Source organism: Meriones unguiculatus, chromosome 3 (genome assembly GCF_030254825.1).
Source record: "Meriones unguiculatus strain TT.TT164.6M chromosome 3, Bangor_MerUng_6.1, whole genome shotgun sequence".
Taxonomy (NCBI): domain Eukaryota; kingdom Metazoa; phylum Chordata; class Mammalia; order Rodentia; family Muridae; genus Meriones; species Meriones unguiculatus.
The window spans coordinates 38,808,529-38,831,161 of NC_083351.1; the positions used below are offsets into that span (position 1 = coordinate 38,808,529).

The window sequence follows — 22,633 nt, forward strand, 5'->3', positions numbered from 1 at the left end:
TCGGAATTGATCTTCTAATTTCATAGCTCCATAGTTTTCCTTTGATTGCATCCTCCTTTAAGAATAGTGTCTTTAAGGACTTCTAACACAGCCTTAAACAAAAGGAGTAAGTGCAATGTTGTGCAGTTTTGACTTCTGAAATGGTGTGTCATAAAGTTTTATTTATTTGTTTATTTATTTATTTTTTGCCAATAGAATCCTCATCACCCACCATTCTGCTTCCTGGCTCTCTGGGCAATTTCTAATGTCCTGGGACACCAGACAAGTTATTGTGTTTTGTTTTGTTTTTAAGATTTATTTATTTATTATGTATTCAGTAGTTTGCCTGCATGTGTGCCTGCAGGTCAGAAGAGGGCACCAGACCTCATTACAGATAGTTATGAGCCACTATGTGGTTGCTGGGAATTGAACTCAGGACCTCTGGAAGAGCAACCAGTGCTTGCAACCTCTGAGCCATCTCTCCAGTCCCCAGACAAGTTATTGTTAAAATAAGGAACAAAAAGCAGTTATAATTCTTAGTCTAGAGTATTTTATAGGTGCTTCTGCTCCCACACCAACGAATGTTTGAGTGTGTCTCTGTTTATTATTATTATTTTTACTATTACTATTTTATTTCCTACAGTCAAAAACCTGGATGATCACCTACTCAAAGACTGAGGTTGACTAACTGGAATATTCACGCTGGTAATCCCAGCATTCCAGAGGAAGAAGAAGGAGGATCCGAAATGCAAGGTTATCCTCTGCTACATAGCAAGTTTGAGGCTAGCCTGGGCTAGAGAAGACCCTGTTCCAAAAAGCAACAGAACAAAAAAAGTCACACATACTACCATATTACCATATAAGGCCTACAAGATCTCCTAAGTATGCAAAGAACTGGCAACAGGTTCTTTAGACATACGCATTTATAAGGTATGTTCAGAGAGCCAGCTCACATTACTCAGAAGGTGGAAATAATCCAGATTCCACCAACTGACGTAAGAACAGATAAGCAAATTGTAGAACATCTCTACATGGCCAAAGAAAGCAATGAAGTGTGATGCATACTACAACCTGGACCAGCCTTGTCTGGATTCTTTGACCCAGACAAGACCAGGCTCCTTGGAGCAGGCCTGTGATCACAGCTACTAGGGAGACAGGAGGTTTGTAGGTTCAAAGACTGCCTGGGCTACAGAGCGAGTTCCAGGCCAACCTGGGCAGCTTAGTGAGAACCTCTCCCCCACCTGCCCCCGCCCCTCCAAAAAGGCACATGACTCCACTTATATGAAATACACAGAAACACAAATCTATAGAGACAGAAAAGAGATGGTTTTCAGGGACCAGGCAAAGGAGTGACTACTTAATTGGCGCAGGGGTTTCCTTCTGATGGAACCGTTCAGAATCAGGAGGTGAAGTGGTTATTGCTGGCTATTCTAAGTGTAATAAACGCCAATGAATTGTTTGTTTTTAAATGGTAAGTTTTATACTTTGTTGAGCTTCATCTCGCTTCAAAAGGAAAAGTTTAACGACCCCCTGTTTGCCCTTCTCTGGGCTTGGAATCTTCTTAACAGATCCACAGCAAAAAGAAACGCTAGTCCTCATCCTTGGGGGAGGGGTAAAGGCCCTTGTCCGATGAAGGGGCCTTTGCCCCGCAGTTGTTTAAGCCGCGGTGCTTTCATCGCAGCGTGCCTCGGGTCCTTCTGGGTCGGCACACAGGGTCTGAGGTCGGTGGGCACAGCCCGGGTGCTTGCGGGAGGGAGAGCGCACACCCCCACTTAGGAGACACATCCCGCCGATTAAAACCCCAAAAGTTGGCGGTGAACTCCGAGTAGGAGGGGGTGCCGTGCCCGGCATCGTGGAGTTCCCGAAGAAGAGGGCCCACGTCAGTCAGGAGGCTTGCGCTAACTCGTGCGGGCGACTGCCACAGCCCCGGTGCAGGAAAATGCTTTCTTTTGTTGTTGGCGGAGACCGGCCCCTTCCAAAGCCGCTCCCGGGCCAAGGTGGGCAGTGCGGCGGGCCCGCGGCTCGGGGAGGTGGGGGCTGCGCGGGGCCGCGCTCCCGCCCTCGGAGGCGCCCGGGGAGCGGCGGGCGGCGGCGCGGGGCTTTGTGGCCGCGGTGCGCGCGGCGGGGCCTGGCCGGCCGGGGGCGCGCGGCCGCCCGGCGCCTGGAGCCCGCGGCCCTGCCGGCCACCCAGCCCGCCGGAGCGACCCAGGCCGCCGCGCCCGCGCCTCCCGCGCCCCTCCCCGGGACCCGCGGCCGCCGCGCCGCTGCTGCAGGTAGGAGGCTGCGGCCGGGAGGGCCGCGGCGGGCCCCGGGGAGCGGGCGGAGCGGGAGCGCGGGGATCTGGCGGGCTCCCGGGCCGAGCCGCCGCGCCCTCCTCCTCCCTGCAGGCCGACGGCCGCCCGCGCGCGCCGCGGTGCCCCGGGAGCCCGGCTGGCCTGCGCGTACAAAGCGCCCGCGCGCGGCCCTCGCAGACGCGCTGGAGCTCCGGGAGGGGGCCCCGGAGCCCTGGGCCCGGGAGGCGCCGGAGGGCTGGGGGGGACCCAGCTGCTCCGGCGGTGCCTTGGTCCTCACATCCCCACTGTGCGGGGAACTGCGCTCGCCGCTTTCCCGTACTTGTCTCTATTGAGACCCCCTGCCTCCGGTCCGGTCCGGAGATATAATGGGCTGGGTGCCTCCTTCGGAGGATCTTAGGAAGAAAGAGCGCATCACATCCCGGCCCGACTGACCTTGGGGAAGCTCCTTTACTACGAGGCTGCTGGGTTGATGTTTTTATAATGGGGGAGTAGGGTGTGATGTAATTCCCACCCCCAGATACTATTGTGAGAGATAATGTGTATCTGCTGATAGCTAATTTTAAGCACTTCATGTCCCAGGCCCTAGGTCCTAAACAGTTGCCATGAATTATTAAATCACTGCTCTGGCATTGATAGCTCTGTAAATTACAGGAAGAATTTTTATATTGGAGTTAAGAAACAAGAATTTAGCCTCCTGTTCTGATTATAGAGCATGGATGTTTCGTCGGCGTTCTAACATTTACAGTACGGATGTTTTGCAGTACTTAGGAGAATGGCCCAAGGCTAGAGACGTATTTTCACACATTTGAAACTGCAGCTGGGATAATAGGGCCTGAGTTGTGTGGGGGCTTTGGCATGTCAGGAGAGACCATGAGTGTGTGGTTACACAGGAAATTGTTGAACGTTAATAAAATAGTTCCTGAGTTAGGATTGAGGACAGCAATGAGAGTTTGAGGCCAGAGAGGAAGAAAAGGAATGGAGAAAAAGAATTCCAAAACCTGGAGATAGATGGAGGTCGTCCATTTCCTGTCCTGCCTCAAGCTGCATCTTGAGAAAGGTCTGTTCTGAGGGGGGAAGAGGAGAGGTCCTGAAGAAACATCAGAAGTTGTCTCTCTTTACTCCTGCAACCGGGCGAGCGTGTTCAGATGACGTGCAGGCGCTGGCCTTAGGCCTGGCAAAGCGTTGCACGGCTTAGGATGCAATGGTTCCTAGTCGATGTTGCAGGAGATGAAGGGACCAAGCAACCCTCGAGGTTGATAAGATGCTTAGAATACCGAAGCCTAACTGCTGTGAGGAAGGGGAGCTCCCTCTGCTCTTCACTTGCTTACCGGAGACAGTGGGGTTGGAGAAAGTTTTGAGTTTCAGTTTGGAGTGGGGAGAACTGAAAGGGTCGGTACCCTGAGTGAAAAAAAAAAAAAACAAAAAAAAAAAAAACCGAGGAAGACAGGAAATGTCCAGGGCTGCAGTAGGGGGCAGGGCAGTAAGGAATGGAGCTGGGCTCCCTTGCACTGTCTGCGGGAAGCATGGCCTGTTCTCAGCCACCAGGGAAGCACCCTGCCCTCTCCAAACTTCTTACCCAGTGCCACTATGAGTGAGCAGGACAGACTTCTTGGATAAAGGAGTTTTGTTTTAAACTAGGACCTGGGGGAGGATTTGGAGGTACACAGAGGTGGCAAGTGTAACGGATAATTACGGTAGTGGAAAGAGGAAGTGCTTTAGGGGAGATAGCTTGGCTTCATCCATTTACCTGCTATCTCTCACCTGTGTGATTATGATATATGTGTGTGAGAGAGAATATGATTTTTTTTTCCCCAAGTAATTGGCAGGAAACTCAAACAGCACTTCACTGTATTTCCTGGCTATAGGACATTCGTTCAAAGAAATGTCTCCGGAGTGCCAGTCCTTTGCTGAGTCATGTGCTACATGCTGAGATGCAGATGACTCAGAAATTATATATTACCTTAGGAGTTTCCCATCTCAGAGAGGGAGATGGCCACAAAGGGCAAATCACAAGCTATGTGGGAAATGCTACTGGTTGACGTTTACGATTAACAACGTGTTTGCAGGAGGGTGGGCTCATTTTCTAGAGACGCAGGGCCAGTGTGCTTCAATGAGATGAGTCTGAGCCCTTATGGCAGCAGATTCTGAGTGTTCCGTGACCTGCTGCCTTTTATCTCATTCATGCTTCCAAGTTTCAGCTGTGACATTCTCCTTAAAAAGACAGTTGTATTGTACATATAACTTGTAAGCTACTTTTTCGGTAGAGTCTGGAATGTTCTACAGTAGTCATGCTTTCAGTGTTGAATGAGTGAATTATTAAATAGATAGCTAGCAAGAGGAAGAGAATAGTGAGTAGGGGATGAAGAAAAGCCAGAGCTAGGTAGCGAAACATCGGCTCTGGGGATCGCAGCATCCAGCAGAGATGACTGGATGTGGACCAATTGAGAGAGCAGCCACAAGACCAGATCATATCTAGGCTTGCAGATGCGCAGCAGAAATCCACCAGGGAAGCCTCAGTGAGGTAGTCAGCTAGAGTTGCCAAGCAAAAGTCCCAGGTGGTGTGGGATCATATCCTCAGGTAAAAGAACAAACAGCAGCAGATAAAGAACATAATCAAACCGGGAGCTTACAACTGTATAGCAGAAACTAATTGTGGAAGTTGAGGCGGTCAGCTGGAGTTCCCAAATGGGACAGTCCTAGGCTAGAGGGTCCTCTGCATCCTCTCCAGGATGAGCATTCTCCAGATGAACTTCTAGCTTCAAGTTCAGTTAACTTGGTTACAAATTGTTTATCTCCTAACTGTTTTCAAGGATAAAATGTGGCTTGCTGTTTTGCTTGTTACAGAGTGAGCTCCCTGCTTGGAGGAGACAATGGAGGGCCTCCCCACTCCTGAAGTCAGCTTCCCCCAAGCTTAAAGAGGGGAGGACAGTTAAGCAGTGTAATGTATGTCACACTGTTCAAACTCATTTGGGAAGGACAGATGTTACGTATGAGCAAGCATGTAGGCACTAGTTCCAGCAGGCTTTAGAACAATTACATGGGAGCTGGGTGTGAGGAATGAAATGGGAACTGAACAGAGCTTGGGGCAAAGATTACAGGCAGAAGGAGTCCAACATAAACCAAGTCAAGAGAAGGTATAGAAAATGTGAGAGCATAAAGGTGAGTTTGGGCTGATTAGGTTGAAAGATACACGAGGTGGGGCCGGTGGAGGAGGTGCTTATACTCAGGCGGGATCTAGAAAAGCCCTGAGTGCTGTGTGAGGAGTTTGGGCTTGTTTCATTACTTAGAAAGTGGAAGAGATGCCACAGGGTACAAGCAGGGGTGTGTCACGAGCACTGTACTTTAGGACTCTCTCTCCTGCGGTTGTGTAGAGGACAGACACATTGGACATCTGGGAGACCAGGGAAAGGTCTAATAGAAGATGTGAGCAGTGAGAACAGGGGAGCCGGAAGTGGACATTGAAGTTGACCGTGGGATGAGTTTTGTCGCTACCTGTACGTGTTGGAGAACATGCTGAGGTTCTTGGCTCATACCCTATGAGGTTCTGGGTATGGCTGAAATCACTAGTCGTCATGAGACTAGGAGGTGTGTGGGGGGGAATAATTAGTATGGCTTTAGCTCTCTGGAGAATTGGTAATTTCTGAAGTACCCACATGGGACAGCAATAGAGGAAGTTGGTAGAGAAATAGCAATATGTCTGAACAAACCCTGAGCATCTACTGTGTGTGAAAGAGGCCCACAAAGTGTAGTTCCCCCTCGACAGAGCAGATGGATCTTGGCGTGGAGAAATTGTTCGGAGGCGCAGTGGTAAGAGCTGACTACTCCATAGCCCTGGGCTAGAGCAGACCTGAGAGTCAGTCTTCTGAAGTGGTTGGTGGGAGTGAAGGAGAGTGTCCTGGCTGAGACAAGCAGGATGGCATGAGGCACCCCAGAAGGGCACCTTCTGCATGTCAGAAGCACTTCCCGAAGGGGAGGCATTAGTAATGAATCTAAAGGTATTTCAGGATTGCCTGGGCGGGGGCTGGTGTAGGATGGAGCTGTGGCAGAGAGGGAGGAAGGAGTCAGCACTTTAAGAACCCTCATCTGGTTTAAAGATGGGTTTATGTAAGTGGGAGTACAGGGTGGGGGAGCTTGCCTTAAACACAAGGCTGGGTCCATTCTCAGTCACACTCAGACATAGATGGCAAAAAGAGACACATTCTAGGAGAGAGTGGGGGAAGGGACAACACATTAGAAGGAGCAAGGTCAGTGCTGATGCCAGGCCCTCTAAAAAGAAAAGAAAAAGAAAGAGGGCAGAGGGGAGGAAAGGGTGTTGGTGAGTGGCTATCCTGGGCAGATAGGTTTGAGCATAAGATGACAGCCATAGTTATCATGGGCCCCTGAAAAACTGCCATTTCTACTTCCTTTAGGGCTTTTGTGGTATTCTCAAGAAACCAGAAAACTGTAATTTCCTGCTTAATCCCTTATCAAAAAGAAATATTTTGGATAGTAAAACGTGTAGCTATGATTAGTTAAAAAGAAAGAGAGGAAATACCAGTGGCAGTCAGCTGTGTGGCAACATGTAGTCAGCAAATACTTATCGAGGACCTGCGGCTTGGTGGACGGTCTACGAGACTCCGGAGAACTGACCACTGGCCTTACCTGCTTCACCCGGAAGCACTTCATGCATAAACTTAAACCCGTGTATGGTCTTAAAGGACTGTTTGACGTGCCAGGATCGTTTCATTGTGTTGTACAGTATCTTATTTCACTGGTCCAAAGCCCTACTAGCTTTACGAATAATAAGAAATGCCACCTGTGTGTCTTTGGTGGCGGGCTGCGGAAATTAGGTTGCAGAGAAACGGCTTCTCACCTGGACTGCCAGTCCTGAGTGGGAACACCTGCTGTAGCTGTGGTTTAGCGAAGAGGACCTGTCAGGGAGGGAGGAGGCCTTGCTGCGTGTCTTGAAATAAGTGTCAGAGTGCCCTTAAGTTTTCAGATGTGACATCAGTCAGGTTTCTGTCACTGTGCCTAAACTCTGAGCTAATTGGTTTATAAAAAGAAAAAGGCCTGGGTTGGGGGTGTAGCTGAGCAGCAGGCACTTGCCCGCATGCATGAAGCCCCGGGTTTAATCCCTAGCACTGAAGTTAGGAATTAGGCGGTAAAGGTTATCTGGGCTTATATTTTTTGTTTGTTTGAGGCAGAGTCTGTGTAGCCTTGACTAGCCTGAAAGTTGCTGTTTCGATGAAGGTAGCTTTGAACTCATAAAGATCCGTCTGCCTCTGCATCTTGAGTGCTGGGATTAAAGGCGTGTGCCACACATCTGGCTAGGCTCATGCTTTTTGAGGTCTTCATTCATTCATTCAGTTGGTCCTGTTGGTTTGGGACTGTGGTAGGTGAGTATGTCAAGGGAAAATTGCTTATCATAGGCCAGGGAGCAAAGAGAAGATGAGGAAGGGGCTGGAGTTCCTCTCACCTTCAGGTGCACACTGCCTGTGTCCCGAAGTCACTTCACTGGCTCCACCTCTGAATGGTTCCAGTCTTCCTGAGAATGTTAAGCTGGGCACCAGCTTCAACGGAAAAAGCTCTGGAGAACACTTACATCCAAGTCACGGCAGCTGGCATGGCGGGGGAAGGGTTGAGGATACCTCACAGAGAAGGACACCTTAATAGGAAGATGTGGGGAAAGAGCTTGGAAACAAACCATGAACTTTCAGCAGCAGGCTTTCCCTTCCCTGGTCCCCAAGAAGCCCTTACTTGTGCCAAGCCTTAGATTTCTCATTTGTGAAGAAAGAAAGATTGGATGAGGTCCTTTTCTTTCTAAAGTTTTGATATGCTAGGATGTGTGTTATTTCAAAGAATGATTATTTTCAAGATGTTGAATCAGGAGATAGAATGGTAATAAGAAATAGCTTTTGCTTTTAAAGACAGATGATAACCTGTGGACAGGCCTCCACGGGAAGAGCAGGGAATTCCCTGAACCACCCACTGCTTCCACGTATAGTGCAGTAGTTCTTTATGTCTCCCAAGTTGTGATCCTGTTTTGTTCTGATGCTAATTTGTTTCTAGTAGGCGTTAAGGTTCTTATTGCAGGAACAACTCTGTCCTGGGGTAGAGTCCTGGGCACTTCTCTGCCACTGTTTCTCACACTGCTTTGTCACCACTCTGTGCCACAGATTTCAGTGCTCTGTTACATTTTTGTGGGACTGCTGTCTCTCCACCTTCGGGGGCATCGTTCTCATTGCTGCCAGCTCAGGACTGTTGCTCTTTCAGCCACATGCATCTCAGTGCCTTTGCATTCTTTTTCTCACTTACCCTGTGTGTGTGCTGACACAGCGCATCCTTTAACATAGTCCTTTGTAAGGGTGCAGATTTTTCTTTTAAAGAATCTGAACTACCCCCTTTGGGTCTTTGTGTTCACATCCTTTACTATCTTAGAGGTCTAACTCAGAGAGAGGGCAGACCCACTCTTCCCTCCCCTGAGCAGCCAAGGCACATGGTCCTTTGTTATGGTGTCTGTTCCTGAAAGCCATTCCTTTCAGGCATCAGCTTGTCTTCCCAAGGTGTGGGGTTCCACTTAGCTTTGTGTCTAAACTACAGCTGAAGCATGTATCTCTCATAGATTATTTTAGAGCAGTGCTCAGCCTTCTGTAGGAGTGCATTCTGTACTGGTTAATTTTTTTTCTGTGTGAAATAAGCTGGTAAACATGTTTGTGTATACAGTATATAGATCATGCTACTTTGGAAACCGTTTGAAATGGGCGCAAAATGGAGAAAGAACCACAGTGCACTGGAGCTCTGGACTTGCTGTGTACTCACTCTTTTGGCCTTAGTGTGGGTTCAGGGCTATGAATCCTTCTCACACGTGATGCACTGGCCTGCCCAGGGTGCACAGCCTGAATGTTGGTCAGGATATGAGCCTGGATTCTCTGTATCCTCTATCTTGCTTCCTTTCACCTCACCACAGGAGCCGGCTAATTACTGTGCTGACCCCTGCCTGAGGTCTCCATCCCAGCTCTTCAGTTACAAGGATTAACTTCAGAGAGTGACCTCCCCCTCCCCCACTGCAAACAGCAATGGAAACAAAATCTTTGCCATTTCTCTAGATTTTGCTCAGGCCTTAAGACTTAGTTTCACCTTAAAAATCACAGACTGTCATATCAGTCTTTGGTTGCCATAAAAAACACCACAGATTGAGCTGAACACAGACTTTTTTTCCCTTACATTTCCAGAGGATGAGAAGTGCAAGATTAAGGTGTTAGCGAGGAAGGTTGCATTGTGAGGCCCTTGTCTTGCTTGTCAGTTGTGGCCATGCGATAGTACGCTCACCTGCCCCCCTTTTTGTCCACAGGGGAAGGGAGAATGTGTAAGGTCTCTGATATCTCTTCGTAATAGGGCACTATCCCTGGTGGACCAACGGCTCATACTTAGGGTCTCCTTTAATCTTAATTCTTTAAATGTCTAATCCCTAGTGTAGCTCCACTGGAGTTTAGGATCTGGCAGAAGTTTGGTAACATACAGTCATTCAAAACAGCTGCCTTTTCCTTTTAAGGTGAATATTGAATGAACCAGTATTTGGCCATCAACTTCTGATGGTTTAGTCAATGTTAGTGTTTTGGGAATTGTGCTAATCATTTCCTCCTTGTTCTTTTATGATATTAGAATTGTGCTCTTTTATTTAGACCTGTCTTCAGATCTTTGCCAAGCCCCAGGGGAACTTTCACTGCATTTGGATTTTGCTGTTTTATTGACCATTTTTACTTTAATGCAGCTTTTAGTGTGCTTTAACACAGATTTGTTATATATATATATATATGTATATATATATATATATATATATATATATATATATATATATTCTGTGTGTTGCTGGTAGTCTTAGACCTATATAAAATGTACATATGCACTTTTTGTCCACCGGGGCCCGCTTGTGAGGGTCACTGGGCTGTTGTTGGACTACAGCCATGATGAGAATGAGTACTATACCAGCAGAACAGCATCCATAAGGAGGGATTGTTACCGAGCAGAGCAGGGCCAGGGAAGGCAGCAGAAGCTCATGCATCAGAGAAGGCTTGCTGTATTGCCATCTGTAATGTATTATGGACATAGTGGAATAGTTTTAAGCTATATTGTGCTTTGGGGGTCTCAGTAATTCCAGTGATGAGCTTTGCCGGGGAGATCTCTTACTTGGGAAGTTGTTTGTTTGATGAGACTGTCAGTCAGGTGCTCCTGTAGGATGCCAGCCTACCCCTGGGGTGTGGACCACTCTGAGGCTCTACATTATTTCTGTACAGTAAGCTGTACCAGACAGTTTCTTATCAGATCAGCTGGAGGAATTATTTCATAGCTGTGATTAGACTGAGTGAGGAGTGCTTCGGTGAGAGAGGGTGTGGGTCCTCAGTTTAAGAGAGAGAGAGGAGGCAATGGGCAAGGGGAGTGAAAGAGAGCAGAGCCAACAAATGGAGATGGGCAAAGCCGACACAGCTCCCTCAAGCTGCCCTATCATTGGACTTTTGGTAGCAGACCACTGTATTGCTAAGTAATATCATTTTAGCCGGGAGTAGAGATCATCACTAGATCTGAAGTGAGAGAATGAGGCAGAGCAGAGGGTGTGGACCTTAAGGACATGTGCTGGCATTGACTCTTGGTTCTGCCACTTATTTTGTCTGTGATCATGGCAGGTTCCTGGGCCTCAGTTTTCTTATCTTGGAAATAGAAATAATAATTACTTTGTAGAGTTAAGCAGCCTACTTTACAAGACTGTTTGAAATCCACAAGGAAACTTTGGGGTACAAAATCTTGGGCTTATACCAGAATCCCCTTTAGCTTGCTGTAGAACATAACCACATGGCCCAGTGAGGCCTGGTGTTCTACGAAATTAAGCAAAGTAAATTAGCAACTCTGGTTGTACTTAGCTAGTGATTAAATAACAGTTTAGTTAATAGGCTGTTAATGGTCCCCAGGTGTTGGTAATTCTGGGTATTTGCTTTTGAGAGCAGTTGTATTATTTCTTCTGGTACTTAGATTTTTCTTTAACAGAAAAATTGAAGTGCAACGGATGAAGCTCTCAAGAGCGATTTAGGGGAAGATGAAATGATATACGGCACATAAAGCATTTGGTGTACAGTCTAACCCACAGAAAGACCTCAGTAAAACTTATCTGCTCTTATTGGGGCTCAGCTGGCCACCCTTATGGCAGAAGTCTTTGTGAAATTTAGACCCCCACCCCCACCACCAAACCCACCCCTTTCCATCACCACCTGATGGCAGCCTGTGGTCGTGCACACATTGCAAGGAAGAATCCTCAAATTGCTCGACAGTTAATGTCAGCTCTACCAAGTGTCACAGGGACTGAACCTCAAGAGCGTGGTTTGTTCGCCGGAGAGCTGAGATCGTTAAGCAAGAAGGGACTGTTTGCCTCCACAGCCAGCGTAGAACTAGAGTGCTGGCAACAAGAGCAGAGGCAGTGAGCAGGCAGCTGTGCTGGCACACTGTTTAAGGGATGTAAGTCAACACCGCAGATTACAGAGGCATTCTGGAGGCTTCCATTCTTTGAGGCAGCAATTTATTTTCTAGAGATTTTAAAAAAGAAATAGTCAAGGTAAAAGAAATATTTGTTTAGAAAGAATACATATACACATAAATGCTGCATGTAAAATAGCTTTCCACCTAACAGAAAAAAAAAACAAAACAGGGAGTGAAACCTTTTTCATTTGTGAATTAGAAATCTTACTCCTTAGAGCAGCAGTTCTTAAACAGTGGGGGACACGCTGGAAAATAGACATATTGTGTCTCCTGCGGCAGAGGCATTGGTGTGGGGAGGCAGAATGGCTCTGGGAGCTGTCAGTTTTTTAGACGAACATACATTGTACCCACTGACTTGATAATAAAAGCTCTAAAATTATATGTATACATATATATTATGATAAACAGAAAGCTGGACACAGGCTTGTTTTAAGATAGAGGCGATATGAACAAGGGCAGCTATCCCAGACCTGTGTTGGCAAATTTTAGTTGGGGGAGCATTGGTTTGTAGTAAATAGACACACTGATGAAGATGAAGAATTAATTTCAACCTGTGGGGGAAGAAGGAGTCGGTTAGGGTGCCACTAGGAAGCTACGAAAGTGATACAATCAAAAGCACAGGCTTGAAAGTTTAAGGGGCCACTTAAATATCCCCTTATTTGGCTTTGCTGAAGGTCTGAGGCCAGCCTGTCTCTGACACCTGTTGAGTTGTCTTTGTAACTCTGGTACCCCCTGTGCCCCATGTGGCAGTGAAGAGGGAAGCGTGCTGGGGAGGGCCTAACCCTTCCCGGTAGTTCTCATTGCAAGCCTGCCTGGGGACGAGTTGTAGAGCATTGTACAGGGCCTGATCAGATTCTGTTGCCCTCGTTTCAAGTCCCAGTTTCAAGGCTTTCTATCTGCCTGGTCTGGGCCAGCCTCAGTCGCATACAACTGGAGGAAACCCTCAGCAGGTATCGTGTGTGAAAAGGTGGCTTAAATTTCGATTTTTATAGGATAGTTTTTAAGATTAAAAAAAAGCATGTATGTGTGTGTGTGTGTGTGTCTGAGTGTGTGTGATGTATGTACCACATGTTGTGCTGGTGCCTGTAGAAGTCAGAAGAGGACATTGGATCACCTAAAGCTTGAATTATAGTTGGTTGTGGGCTGCTCCCCAACTGAACGCTGCTGAGCACTGAGAACTGAGCCTGGAAGAGCATCAAGCACTCTTAACTGCATAGCCATCTCTCCAGTCCGCATAATGTGATTTAAAAAAAAGCCATTGACTACATGAGACCTTGCATCAAAACAGGGGGAAAAAAAGCCACAGTCTTTTCCATGTATACATATGTGTGTGTGTGTGTATATATATATATGAAATCTCAAACACACATAATGAGAAAACAACCTAATGAACTTGGTGTCACTCATGGTGTTCAGGTGACGTCAGTTCTCTCTATCAGGGCCGCTTTCAAGGTGGTCCAGTTCTTTTGATGAGAAGTGGGCATTTCTAATGGACTAAATAATCAATACCTTGATGCTTGCCCATTACTCTGAAAGATCAGAGGCTTAGTGAACGTAAGACAGTCCAGGGTTGTTTTGGTCCTCTCCAGCAGGGGAATATCACCGTGCTGCTGTTCCTGTCCCTGCTGTGGCTTATATCTGCTCTCATTTATGTGAGGGATTCATCTTACAGAAAATTTCTTTCGAGCAGAAGAAGGGGGAACCATGTAGGCTTCACACACGTCAGGGCAGTAAGGCGTTTCTGAAGTACTGGAGGGTGGAAGGTGCTTACTCAGCATCTTAGAGGCTGGCGAGGTGACTTAATGGGTCCTGGCAATCTGAAATTGCCCAAGGTCCAAGGAGTAATCACAGAACAACACTGAGGACACGAGCCTTCTGGGACAAAAAGATCCCAGACTCGCCTGCTGTGTCGCTGTCTTTGTGCCCTGGACAGTCTATGCACGTCAGCTTTTTGGCCCTTGGTTCCCTCAGTCTTGGGAGGAGCAGTGTACTTTGCCTCAAAGTACACAGACTCAATTCTGAAATTAAAGAACTTGTTATGTAAGACTGTAGACATTTAAAAGCAGCCTCAGACCTGATGGGTCACAGAGTTCACCTCTCGTTTTTTGTTTTTGTCTTTTCTTTTTGGGACATGCTCGCACACTGTAGCCTAGACTGGTTTAGAACTCACTGTGGGCTCCAACTCCCAGCAGCCCGCCTGCCTTACCTGCCTCCTTAGTAATAGTGGGTTCTAGGTGTAAGCTACTGTAGCTGGCTTCCACAGCTCATTCTGAAGAAGGACCTGGCTTTGCCTCCGGTGCATCACCTAGGCCAAGGATACAAAACAAAAAATAACAGGGATGAAGCTGGAGAGCTGGCTCAATGGTTAGGAATGCCTGCTCCTGCAGAGTACCTGGTTTGAGTCCCAGCACCCACGTGGTGGTTCACAACTGTCTGTAAATCCATGAGACCCAGCTCCCTCTTCTGACCTCCCTGGACACCAGGCATGAGTGGTACATAGACATATATGCAGACAAAAACACACCCATAAATAAATCTAAAAAAATAATTAAAATAAAAATATCAGATATCTGTGGGTCCCCGAGGAAAGGGAACAGGGGCTGTCTCTGACATGCACTCTGGTGCGTGCTCCTCCATCACTTTCCCCCTGGTGGGATGCCCTTGCAGGGCCACAGAGGAAGAGGATGCAGGCAGTCCTGAAGAGACTTGATAGTCTGTGGCCAGCTGGTAAGGGAGGAGGGCTCCCCTTTTCTAAGGACTAAGGGAGGAGTATAGGAGGAAAGAAGAAGAAGGGAGGATGGGACCCGGAGGAGACAAGGGAGGGGGTTATGATCGGGATGTAAAGTGAGTAGATGAAGTGAAATAAAATTGTAAAAACATATCAGATATCCAGGAACAATTTCTTTATGATTCCTAAATCTTGGAAGTGCTTTTATATGACTTGATCTGTCTGATTTAGACAGTGGCCTCCCTTTCCTTCATCTGTGCTAAAGAAAAATAAATAAGTTGAGCGAGCTGTTTATTTCCAAAGCTGCCTGACATTTGGGGACTATGCAGTTCCTTACATTAAGCAGAGATAAATTAGGAAATTAGAGTGCTATGTAGGTGTCACAAAGACTCCTGGGAAATCAACTTGAATATGAAATCCCACTGCTCAGTAAGGTTCTGAATGTTTTCCTGTGACTCAGCATTAGTGGAAAAGAAGTTACTTGCCTCCCTTTAAAGAAGGGAACCGAATTAGGGATGAAGCCTCAGTGATGTGACAGTTTTGTGGGTTTTTTTTTTTTTTTTTTTTTGCTAAAATTGCTAATTCCTGCTTCAAATTTCCTTTTGCAGGCTAGCTAGCGACCAGGAGAAATAGAGTGGAAAATGCAAAACAACGAAATTATTAAGCCTGCCAAATACTTCTCAGAGCTGGAGAAGAGCATCTTGCTTGCTTTAGTAGAAAAGTACAAGTATGTGTTGGAATGTAAGAAAAGCGACGCGCGAACTATTGCCCTCAAGCAGCGTACCTGGCAGGCACTGGCGCACGAGTACAACTCTCAGCCCAGCGTGTCGCTGCGGGATTTCAAACAGCTGAAGAAGTGCTGGGAGAACATCAAGGCTCGGACCAAAAAAATTATGGCCCATGAGAGGAGGGAGAAAGTGAAGCGCAGCGGGAGCCCACTGCTGAGTACCCACGTCCTGGGGAAGGAGAAGATCGGCAGCATGCTGCCGGAGCAGCTGTACTTCCTGCAGAGCCCACCCGAGGAGGAGCCCGAATACCACCCGGATGCTGCCGCCCAAGGTACCCCTCCCCGTGCAGGGGGCTGCACAGGCTGCAACAGCTTGGCATTGGAATTGTAAAACGCTTCGCATTTACGGAACTTGTAAGAAAAGTTGATATCAGACTGGGCTGTTACATAGGGCATCCTGAGCAGAAGCACATGGTTTCATTTCTATGCTGTCTCCCTTAGAGATGATTACTGCTCAACCATAAAGAGCTGACTATGTATCATGCTCATTAATGAGGTACTCTGTTGCTTTGCTCAAACTACCTTCAGTTTATTAAAGGATGGAGATCTCTATTCATTCACTCAGTCTTTTAAAAAGTTATTTTTGAGGACCTACAGTGTCAGGTACTATGCTAAGTCATCCAAAAGGCCATCCTAAATGAGTAAACTAGTTCCAATTTTAAAACAAAAGCACAGAGGTTAGTGGCTGGAGAAAAGGCTCAGTGGTTCAGAGCACTTGCTCTCTGCAGAGGACTAGAGGTCAGTTCCCAGGACCCACACTGGGCAGTGTAACTCCAGCCTCTGGGATCAATACCATATTCTGGCATGTGCAGTCACCCACCTGCTCGTATGCATAGCCACATAGAGGCCTACACACAGAAAGATAAATTAAAGAAATAAAAACCTTAAAGCAATGCATCAAAAATTATAGAGGCTAATAAAGCAAGCACCCTTTTAGCATTCACTCAGATTCACACCAATATTTTCACCTACTGTGATCATTGTGATCCAAAGTTTTTGTTATTTGTGGCATTCTAGGGGTCTAGAGAAATTCTAGGGACAAAAATTAAATTCTAGCATACTCTTGTGAAAAAAAAGAGAAAAAAGAGTCACACATAATTCTTAAGGGAGGAAGAGACTTTTATGAAGATACAGTGGTAACTTGTAGTGTTAAGTGCTTGGCATCAAGGAGTGCCTCCTGTCTCCAGGCAGGCAGAGAGTGGAAGGTTGGTCGGGGTGCTCCAGGCTGCAGAGAGGTGCTCCAAGGTCCCAGCAAGCATTTGCCTGGGAAATCAGCTTCTTAGCTTACAGAACACTGGATCCAGGGTCCCCAGAGCAGGTGGAGCAATAAGGGACTGGCTTCTGTTAATTAATAGGGCATAAGAAACTGTCCGAAGCCAAGAATGTGGTGTAGAGTGAGAAAGGTGATTACCACGTGAGACAAACATATACTTTTGATTAATACTTTCCCCCTATGGGCAGATCATCCCAGGAAGCTAAATTATGGCACAAAACTGATTGCTAATCATTTGGTCAAGGTTAAGTCCAGGCTAGTAGGCTGGGTGACCACTGTGGTCTGTGTCATGGACCTTATGTATCATTTCCTAAGGTAGGAGACTTGTTTCGATTCTTGGGTTCCCACATCAAGCTAACTGTTGGCAGATACAGTTTTTGTGGGCCCTGCCAGCTCTCTTAGCTCCCCCTCCCCCGCTGATTCTGTGGGCATGTGCTTCCTTTGCTGATCTTTGTGGCTTTTGTCACTTTTCTGTCGTGGCCACAGAGTATTCAGAGTGGTGTTGCTTGTCACCTGGCCAACTTCCCTTGGGCCCTGTGCTGAGGAAGATACTCATGTGTGTGCCATTTACTTAGTAAATGAGTGTTCTAGATTGTTGTGTGCCAGTGTTCTAGCTATTTTTATTTTTATAAATTACATTTATGTTGGGGGCATTGCACATGTGATGGTCAGAGGATACTTTTGGGAATTAGTTGTCCTTCTGTTGTGAATCCTGGGGATTGTACTCATGTGTCAGGCTTGGTGACAATGAGCCATCTCACCAGCCGTTACACGGTTGTACTTGGGGAACAAAATATCTTTTTTCCACACATTTAAAATCAAAGGTAGGGTCTAGAGATTTCATCTCATGACATTTTATTTTCTTCCCTTTGGAAAAAAAAAATGCAATTCATTTACTCAAATAGAAATTTCAAGCAAGAAGGAAATAAAATATGGACCTTATCTTTTGTCTTCCTTCCCTTCTTTTCTTTCTTTTTTCTTCCCCCACACCTCTTTCTGAGACAGGGTTTCTCTGTGTAACCCTGGCTGTCCTGGAACTCACCCTGTAGACCAGGCTGGCCTCCAACTCACAGAGATCCACCTGCCTCTGCTAGGTTAAAGATGTGTACCAATACCCCCTTCCTTCCTCCCTTCCTTCCTTCCTTCCTTCCTTCCTTCCTTCCTTCCTTCCTTCCTTCCTTCCTTCCTTCCTTCCTTCTCTATTTCAGATTTAGTCTCATTATGTAGCCCTTGTTAAGATTTATTTGATTTTATACACATGTGTGTGGCTTAGTGTACATGTGTACAGCATACGTTTGCAGCTATCCACAGAGACCAGAGAAACCCAGAACTAGAGTTACAGGCAGTTGTTGGGAACCAAACCCCAGTGCTCTTATTGCTGAGCCATCTCTGCAATTTATGTAAAATTAGAGATTTGTACATAGGTAACACTGGAGACTTTCTTTTTTGCTGGTGCTCATTAAAACACAGCCAAGGCTCCTGTTTCTGTTGTCAGACCTGGAAATCAGTAAGCCTTGGTGCCCAGGCAGTTTGGAAGTGTGCCCAAAGTTAGTACTCACAGTTGGGGCACCAACACTCTTTCTACGATTCAGAATGACCATGAGGATTTTACACATTTTTACCTTTCACTTTACTTTCAGGAAGTCAGTGAGGAGGGGCTGCAGAGATGGCTCACCTATGTAAAAAGCCAGTGTCGCCTCAGGTCTGCAGGGGAGTCTGTGCAGTCACCAACCTAGCTCCAGGTTCAGGGAGACACCTTACCTCAAGGCAGTAAGGCAGGGTGATGGAGCAGGGCTCCTGATGCCTTCTCTGGCCCAGAGGAAGCCTGCATGTGCTTATGCCCCCAACTCTCTGTCTGTTTCATTCCCTCCCTCTTTGCCTCCCTCCCACTTCCCTCTCTCTTCTCCCTCCCGTCCTCTCTCTGTCTCACACACAAGAAGTAATAAAATTAAACAAACAAAAGATGAAAAAAGGATAAGATTGCCAATAATCCTTTCTGGAAATCGGTAGAATATCTTGTGTGTTTTTGACACATGGCTGTGTTGCTCTTGTACTTCCAGGACCGCGGTGTGTAATAGAGCAGCCACAAGGGGCCGGAGGCTCATAAGGCATCGAAAGATGAGTAGACAAGGCCGAGATGTTCTGTAATCACACACACCACGAGAGAATCTCATCAATACTTTAACGTTAATTATGTGCTTAAATAAGTTTTTAGATAACACGGCATTAAAATGTGTCACAAAAGCAGTGTAGCTTTTGTAATGTGGGTGTAAGCCTTCAGAATTGGTCACCAGCTCACACTCTGCCCTGTTGGTCAGTGCGGAGCTGCTGACTCCCTGCGACTGGCCTGCTCCCAGAACGAGGTTTCCAGAGACGTGCTGGGGTTTATTATAAAACGGTAAGCAGGGTGGAGTTTAACAGGTTCCGCTAGGGGCCTCCCTGTAGCTACATTTTGGTGGGAGATGGTATCACTGTGCCCCCGGATGCTCACGCCTTTGTCAGAGACTTTGTCAGCATGTTCAACAGTGTTTGAACACAGTGGTCTTGCCGTTTAAGGAATGTACTTAGGAGCATATATATATATATATATATAGTTGATTTCTTGAGACAGTTTCTCTGTGTAGCCTCGGCTGTCCTGGACTCGCTTTGTAGACCAGGCTGCCCTTGAACTCACAGAGGTCCACCCGCCTCTGCCTCCCTGAGTGCTGGGATTACAGGTGTGAGCCACTGTGCCCAGTTTAGGAGCATATTTATAAGAAAACCAGTCCTGTAAGTACTGTCTCCTTGAAAACGGTTTCCGGTGTGCACACTTAGCGATCTCTGGTACTTTGATTAGCCCTTTTGAGGAACAGGTGTGGAGAAGGGTGGCTGAGTAAGCAGGGCGACAGATTAAATACATTAAGATTACTCGTTTATTTCATTGTGCGTGTGCACGCCAAAGCATGTGTGTGGTGTCAGAGGACAGTAGGGTGAGTGGTCTCTCTTCTTCACCACACGGATCTGGGGATTTGACCCGGTCATCAGTGCAGCAGCAAGGACCTCCGCCCATTGAGCTGTCTAACTAGCACCTTGTACACTTAAGAGAAATAGCCATTTTGAATAGCCATGCATTTTAGGAGAAGTTGTATTTCTTTTGTATGCATTGTATCTCTATGATGCAGCTATAATTAAATCCTGTGAACATTTCCTTAGAAGCCCCCTCATCACTGTAGAGCCCCGCTCTGTCCTTTTAGGTATAGAGGCCTGAGGTGTACTTCCTGTCATGCCACACTTGCATCCTTGGTCTGTGCAGCGCTCCTCTTGTGTGTTAGTTCTCTGTGTGTTCACTTTTGAGCCTCATTCCTGCTCTCATCCTCGGGTATGACACCCAGGTTGGTGTGCCATGCTTTAGTGTTCTCTCACACGTACTTGCTAAAACCTGTGCTGTGGCTAGCTCTTCCTTTTGCTTTTTCTCACCTAGACTAGCTCTAGTTCCATTACTGTGTGTAAACCCAGCTTTTACTGTATTTAAGTAAACGCCTTCCGTATGCATCCACCACACCTCACTCATTTTCTCAGCCATCTCTTTCCTTCATTCTGATGAGAGGAACTGGAGATTGTCCTGCACAGTTTTCTTCTCATCTTTTCATTGCTGTAGTAGGCTTTTCCCGCAGATGCTAAATTTACTCAAATTACCCAAGTGACAGAACACTCTCTTGGCTGTGTTCTCAGTCCCAGAAAAGCCTTGCTACTCTTTTTTACGCAGAGTTGGGTTGTTTTCTACTTCGGTGGCATTGTTTCACCTGGGAGGGAGATGATAGGGTGTGTGTGGGCTGCAGGTTGCTATTCCCAGCTAGTCTTTTTCCAATTAAGGGATCATCAGCCTATCTGAGTACTAGTTTCTATGCAATGATGCTAATGTTTGTTTGAAGGTCACTTTACTACTCTTTCTGGCTTTAAGTCCTGTCTTCTGCCAGTCTGAAGAGGTCTGGCTATTTTTCTTTGTAATGTGTACGTTGGCACACATTTTAATAGGGGTAGTTTAAAAGGAATCATTTTTTTCTTACAGACATTATGATTTTGTTGTTATGTGGACCTGGGTCCGAATCCTAGATTTTCATGTAGCCACTGGCCTTGGATACTACTTTGGCTTTCTGTACTCTTGCTGTCCACAAAGGGCTGTAAAGATTGGATGAGGGATTGTAAAGTGCTCGTACCTGTTGTGGTGCACATGAATGGCAGCTGCTGTCACGGTCACCACCATGTCCTTGAAGCCTAGCGTTGTTGAGATAAGGGTGAGCATCTGCGAGTTGGAAGAAAGCTTTACATTGTGAATGGATGTGGAATCAAAGCTGTGAGGGCAGAGGTGTCAAAATAAAAGTGTTTTCCGTCTTCAAAAACAACCCTTTTCAGATCTAGGATTAGAAAGGAAATGAGGGAGGGAATGTGGTGCTCACATCTGAGGCCTCTGTCCCCTCTTTCCCATGTCTTCTTGTGCCTCAGCCCCTCAGGTGTGTCAGATGGGGAGAGACGGAACCACTGCTGCCAGTTTAGTCCACATGCATTGCCCTTTCTTTCTAACCTATCTACCTATCTACCTATCTACCTATCTATCTGTCTGTCTATCTATCTATCTATCTATCTATCTATCTATCTATCTATCTATCTATCTATCTATCTATCTATCTATCTATCTATCTATCGTATGTATGTATCTGTCTGTCCGTCTGCCTGTCTGTCTATCTATCTAATTGCTTTACAGCCTGATCTCAGACCCCTCCCTTTTCTCCTCCCAGCCCCACCCTCATTCCTCCTCCTGCCTCCCCTTCCTCTCAGAGAAGAGGAGCCCCCAAGTGGTACCAGCCCACGCTGGCATCTCAAGTCGAAGGACTAAATGTGTCTTCTGGCGTGACGAGGTGGCCCAGCTAGGGAGAAGGGGATCCAAAGGCAGGCAACAGAGTCAGAGACAGCCCCTACTCCTATTGTCAGGGGACCCACATGTTGACCAAGCTGCACATCTGCTACCTATGTGTAGGAGGTCTAGGTTCAGTCCATGCATGCTCTTTGGTTGCTGGCCCAGTCTCTGTGAGTTCCCGTGGGGCCCAGGTTAGTTGACTCTGTAGGTGTTTTTGTGGTGTCTTCACCCCTCAGACTCCCTCTATCCTTCCTAACACAAGACTTCCCAAGCTCAGCCTATTGTTTGGAAACCCATATGCATTGTTAGTGCTCAGAGCTGTCCCGGGCTCTGCTGGACTTCATATGAGGGTGAAGTGAGAGGCAGTTTCTGTCTCTGAAGAGCTGAAGACTTGAGGGGAGGAAACAATCACTTTTTTCTTTGCTTTTTTTAAGGGGGGGTTAGATATTTGTTTATTTTTAGAGATTTATTTTTATTTTATGTAAGTTTTGCCTGCACATAATTCTATACACTACGTGCATGTAATGCCCACAGAGGCCAGAAGAGGGCATCAGATTCCCCTGGAACTGAAATCAGGGTGCTGGGAATCAGATCTGGATGCTGTAGAAGAGGAGCAAGTCTCTCCAGCCTCATATTTATTTTTGAGACAGAAGTCTGCTCTGTCTCCAAGCTGACATTAAACAGGTGACCCTCCTTCCTCAGTCTTCTAAGTGCTGGGAGACAGGCATGTACAATAATTCCTGGCTTAAACTCTAGCAGGTGTTGGCCTGGGAAGACAGAAAGAATTTACAGGAAGGACACAGTCCAGGTGAGAGCCATTGCACTTGGCAAGAGTGCTGGGGAGATGTTCTCATTACCTAGATGATACCGAAGCATTCTTTTGAAATGTTTTTCTCCACCAGTGGTTTCTGTATTTCAGATGTCTGTATTGTGCTTTAGTCTTAATTAGAGACCACTTATAGTTTTGTTACCTTACCCCTCGGAGTGGAGCCATCCACACAGGAACCATTTTCCTTTCGTTAACAGAGCATTCAGAATTAGATTTCCCCCAGCAGCTATCGACGGCCCCAGCATCCCATCCTCCAGAATAATGTAATGAACATCTAATGTAATCAGTTTTGTTAATAAATTAACACTACTTTTCTTTAAGGAGAAGATTCTCATGATTGAGAAT

The 22,633-nt window shown here is 46.6% G+C and overlaps 1 protein-coding gene across 2 annotated transcripts in view; it reads left to right on the top strand.

The window, feature by feature from the left end:
- The first annotated feature begins 1,781 nt into the window (after positions 1-1,781).
- LOC110558928 (myb/SANT-like DNA-binding domain-containing protein 3) overlaps positions 1,782-22,633 on the top strand; it is a 129,255-nt gene continuing 108,403 nt past the window's right edge. The window contains exons 1-2 of one of the 2 annotated variants that reach the window (XM_021654113.2): positions 1,782-1,976; positions 15,114-15,564. In XM_021654113.2, the coding sequence (XP_021509788.1) occupies positions 15,147-15,564 (418 nt within the window). In that variant the 5' untranslated portion in view covers positions 1,782-1,976; positions 15,114-15,146. Of the gene's footprint in view, positions 1,977-2,058; positions 2,253-15,113; positions 15,565-22,633 lie in introns of those variants that run through there. The other variant, XM_021654112.2, reaches the window with a different exon arrangement.